The 4,200-nt window shown below is 45.1% G+C and overlaps 1 protein-coding gene across 1 annotated transcript; it reads right to left on the minus strand.

The window, feature by feature from the left end:
* Window positions 1-268: 268 nt before the first annotated feature.
* LOC148685441 (phospholipase A2 inhibitor gamma subunit B-like) lies at window positions 269-3,491 on the minus strand. Its single transcript, XM_088671343.1, has 4 exons — window positions 3,443-3,491; window positions 3,071-3,187; window positions 1,208-1,339; window positions 269-471 (listed from the first exon to the last, which is right to left on the minus strand). Exons 1-4 carry the CDS (start codon window positions 3,489-3,491, stop codon window positions 269-271), a joined length of 501 nt encoding a protein of 166 aa, XP_088527469.1.
* Between the last annotated feature and the right edge of the window lie 709 nt (window positions 3,492-4,200).

A 4,200-nucleotide genomic window follows, 5' to 3' on the forward strand; every position in this document is an offset into this window, starting at 1 on the left:
CCCCTCCCTTCCCCCAGAAGGTTGTCATGAGAAAATACATCACTCAGGCTGGAAAAAAATAAAGTTCTCCATCTCTGCTCAGTCTCGTTGGCCAACAGATCTTCACTGGACAAGTTCACCCTCATTTCTTTTTATATTATTTCCCCCCATGATTCATTGCAATTCAGTAAAATAACCAGGAAAACAAATCATTCTGAAAAACCAAATACTGTATAGAGAAGAACATGAAAAGGAAAGTCTCCCATGGAGCTGAATAACAGGAGGGGCTTCAATAGAGGAGAATCTTCCCTGCCAGAAGCCCCAACAGGGCCAGAAGGGGAAATCTCGATGCTAGAGGTGCCTTATTGGCTGGTTCGCATTTAGCATTTAGCGTTTCAGAAGCAGTAACATTGAAGGTCGTTCTGATCATTTCTTGCACAGCTGCACAGTAAGACTTGGTAGTGCAACCTTTCACGGTGATTTCAACCGCACCTGGAGATGGAAAGCAAAGACTACAGTTTAAACCAGGCATCCCCAAACTTTGGCCCTCCAGATGTTTTGGCCTACAACCCCCATGATCCTTAGCTAACAGGACCAGTGGCTGGGGAAGATGGGAATTGTAGTCCAAAACATCTGGAGGGCCAAAGTTTGGGGATGCCTGGTTTAAACCCACAAACCAGGAAAAGGGAAAGTTCTCAAAATTAGGAATTCATTCAGTTCATTTCTCACAACCTGATGCTCCTGAACATTTAGTATTATTATTATTATTATTATTATTATTATTATTATTATTATTATTATTATTATTATTACACATCTCCCAGACAGATTTTATGCATTTCACTTTGAATGGCATTTGCAACACATACAAAATGTGCTTCTTGCTGGTGAGTTCATTGAAAAGCATGCGTTGTTTCCAAGCAAATTCTACTCAGAGTAGACCCACTGAAATTAACTGAACTAAGTTAACCATTCCCATTTGTTTCAATGGCTCTACGCTGTGGTTGATATTGGCTACAACCCTGAAGAGTTACATAAAATGTGCACATTTCATGTAAAAAGTAAACACGAAATGCATTTTTTAAAAATGCAAGCAGCTGAACAGAGCAGGATGGAACGGACCCCTGTGACTGCTTGCCAGCAAGACCGAAATGGGACAGGACTTGCTGCTCAGCCAATCCCTGCTCATAATCAGCAATATCAACATAGCAGATCTTATCAGAATTACCAGATTCGATGGTAGCATCCAGACAGTGGTCCTCATCTCCTGTACATTCCGCCTCCTCTGTAGAGCACTGGGAATATTGAGTAAAGCAGGCTGGGCATTTTTTCCCATTGGCTTTACTGCTGATTGGTGGCACTATTAAAGAAAGAAAAAAAGCAGAGACACTGTCAGAAAAGCAAATATACTGGTGGCAGGGACCATTTTCCAGCCCAAGGACCATGTTCTTACCTGGAGTGCACATGCCAGTCGTAGATGGGGGGGGGGCGCTGAAGCAGAAGTGTGCAGAGCAATGAATGCTAAGCCTTACCTTAATACAGTAGGCTAGTTTCTCTATCTTGGCAAGTGAGAGATGTCATCACAATTCACATTCTGGCCAGGCAAAAACATTCAATAAGGTTTGGGCCTCTCCTTTGGAGGTTTTCAAGCAGAGGTTGGATGGCCATCTCGTATTGTGGAAACATTTTTATGTTCCTATGTACACACACACACACACACACCATGGCACAACCTGGCCCCTGGGGCACAGAGCAGGAAAAGAGGGTGGAAGCAAAGCTATACCTACCTTGAGGAGAAAGAGATGCACAGTCATCCCCCTGACAGCAGACAACCCTTCCCCTGGCAGTAAATATCTTGCCCAAATTCAGATAAAATGGTTCAAGTCCACAGATGTGAGGCAGTATACAGCCTTTCAGTATTGCTTGAGTTGGTACGTCAGCTGCAGAAAAGGAATAATAATAATAATAATAATAATAATAATAATAATAATAATAATAATAATTTTTTATTTGTATCCCGCCTTCCCCGGCTGAGGCTGGGCTCAGAGCGGCTAACATCATAAAAACAATGCAAAATGTAACTTTAAAATAAGTAACCTACATCACAAAAGTAACATTCAACAATCATTAGGATCGTATAAAATAATAATAATAATAATAATAATAATAATAATAATAATATCAACATATTAAAAGTTAAACAGAAATCCACTCAACAGTTACAATAAATAATTTCTAAACTATAATCAATAAAACAATGACAAGTCTCAGTACATAAAATAATACATCAAACTGAGAAGCAGAGACTAGAGGGTGGGGCAAGGCAGGTGGAAGGAGGCAAAGTCTCTCCCCTCACAATTCTTCCTCCAGGACCTTATGAGGCCTCCTAGATAAGCATTTAGGGCAGTGTCCTACAACTGCTCCCCCCCCCCGGCATTGCTGGACTACAGCTCCCATCAGCCCTCGCCAGCACAGTGAATGGCCAGGAATGATGGGAACTGTAGTCCAGCAACATATGGAGGGGCGCCAGCCCTTGACCACAGTGCCAAGGTACCTCAGGCTGCAGGGGACTGGAAAAGTGAGCTCTGTGCTTGAAAACCTAGAGACCGTGCTCTCCAGGTGTTTTTGAGACTACGATCCCCACCAGCCACAATCAGCACTGCCAGTGGTGAGGGGTGATGGGAGTTGTAGTCCAAAGCATTCGGAGGCCCCTAGCTTTGGGTGGGCTGCATTTAGAGAGCTGCTAGCAATCTACAGTAAGCAGTCACCGCTGCAGGTGAATGAATGAATGAATGAATAGCCTGGTTCCAACCAGGGCATCTTGACACAGGGCCGTCTTAAGCATACCTGGCGTCCTGGTGCCGTGGTGCGAAGATCCCTCCGGCGCCCGCCCCCCGCCCCGTTTCCCAGCATGGCTGCCTGGCAGGTGCAGCGCAGCTGCCACGGACTCAGCAGCACGGTGCCCCCCTGGTGGCTCAGCGCCCTGGCGCCCTGCGCCACCCAGCCTTGCCATAGGGCCGGCCCTGTCTTGACATGCCTTTTTGCAAACCTATGGCCTGGCCTGAAATTGGTGGAGATCCTTCTCACTCACCTGCTACGACTTCAGCAACAGCAACAACACAGCTGTATTCAGCAGCACTGCAATTCTCCATCTTGCCCGTACAGTTCAGGCCTACCTCTGTGCAGGTTTCGCACTCCAAGGAGTCACCTGCAGGAGAGAAGATGCAAGGTCCATGTGCACACATCATTCTACGTTATCCGTCTGCAAAAGGGGCCAGGGTCCCATAAACGTGTGTCAAGTGCAAAGCTGTTCCTGCTCTGTGTATTGCGACACTCACCAGCTTGAAGGTGATATATTGGTTTCCACCTGGTCAGCTCTTCCAAATTTCCCAGCTTGGATCTCCTTTACTCCCAAGCATCCCACTGCAATACACACCGGCCCTAGAAGATTATGACTGCTTACCTGGGGTTAGAAGCACAGAGAAGAGAAGAAGTCCCAAGAGAGCTGGCATGGCGCTGGGGAAGAAATGATAGGTGGAAGTGAGTGCAAAAGTGTGAATTTTGAAGGAGAGCTGCATTTTTATTCCTATGGCTTCATGGAGTTAGGTAAACTGGTCTCTAAATACAAACTGAGTAGAATTTCACCCCTGTTGTTGCACACTGTAGATACAAATCCCCTGGCCAATGAATCCTTTGAGAAGTTCATGGGATCAAGCACATATTGGGGGATGGGGTGAGGTGGAAAACTAAATTATTCTCCCCCATTTCAACAAATAGTTTTTAAAAATAAATAAATTCCAAACTTAATAAGCAACCCATTTAAGTAGCCAAATCAATCCAGGGAGAAGCTGTAAGGCTCACCTCATATTTTATCAGAATCCTACTGTCATGTGGAGGTGCTCAATGTACCAGTGGAACTCATAGCAGTCAGGTGCGCTGACATTTTCTTCTCAGTTCCATCCGAGGGTGGTGTGTATATGTGTGTTGCATGCACACACACACGCACGCGCACGCGCACACACACTCTCCTAATAACTAGGGGCTGGCATGACTAAACCAAGTGAGACCAACCTTATCTCCTTGATTTCAGCAAAGTATTGGGTAACTGTGGTTTGTTAAAGTTTTCCTAGCAATGCTCAGCTCCCTTAACAAACTATAGTTGCCAGGATTCTATGGGAGAAGTGTGCTTTACATGTGTGGTAATGAGCTTACTCCCAAGTA

The sequence above is a fragment of the Zootoca vivipara genome, chromosome 6 (genome assembly GCF_965207765.1).
Source record: "Zootoca vivipara chromosome 6, rZooViv2.hap1.1, whole genome shotgun sequence".
Taxonomy (NCBI): Eukaryota; Metazoa; Chordata; class Lepidosauria; order Squamata; family Lacertidae; genus Zootoca; species Zootoca vivipara.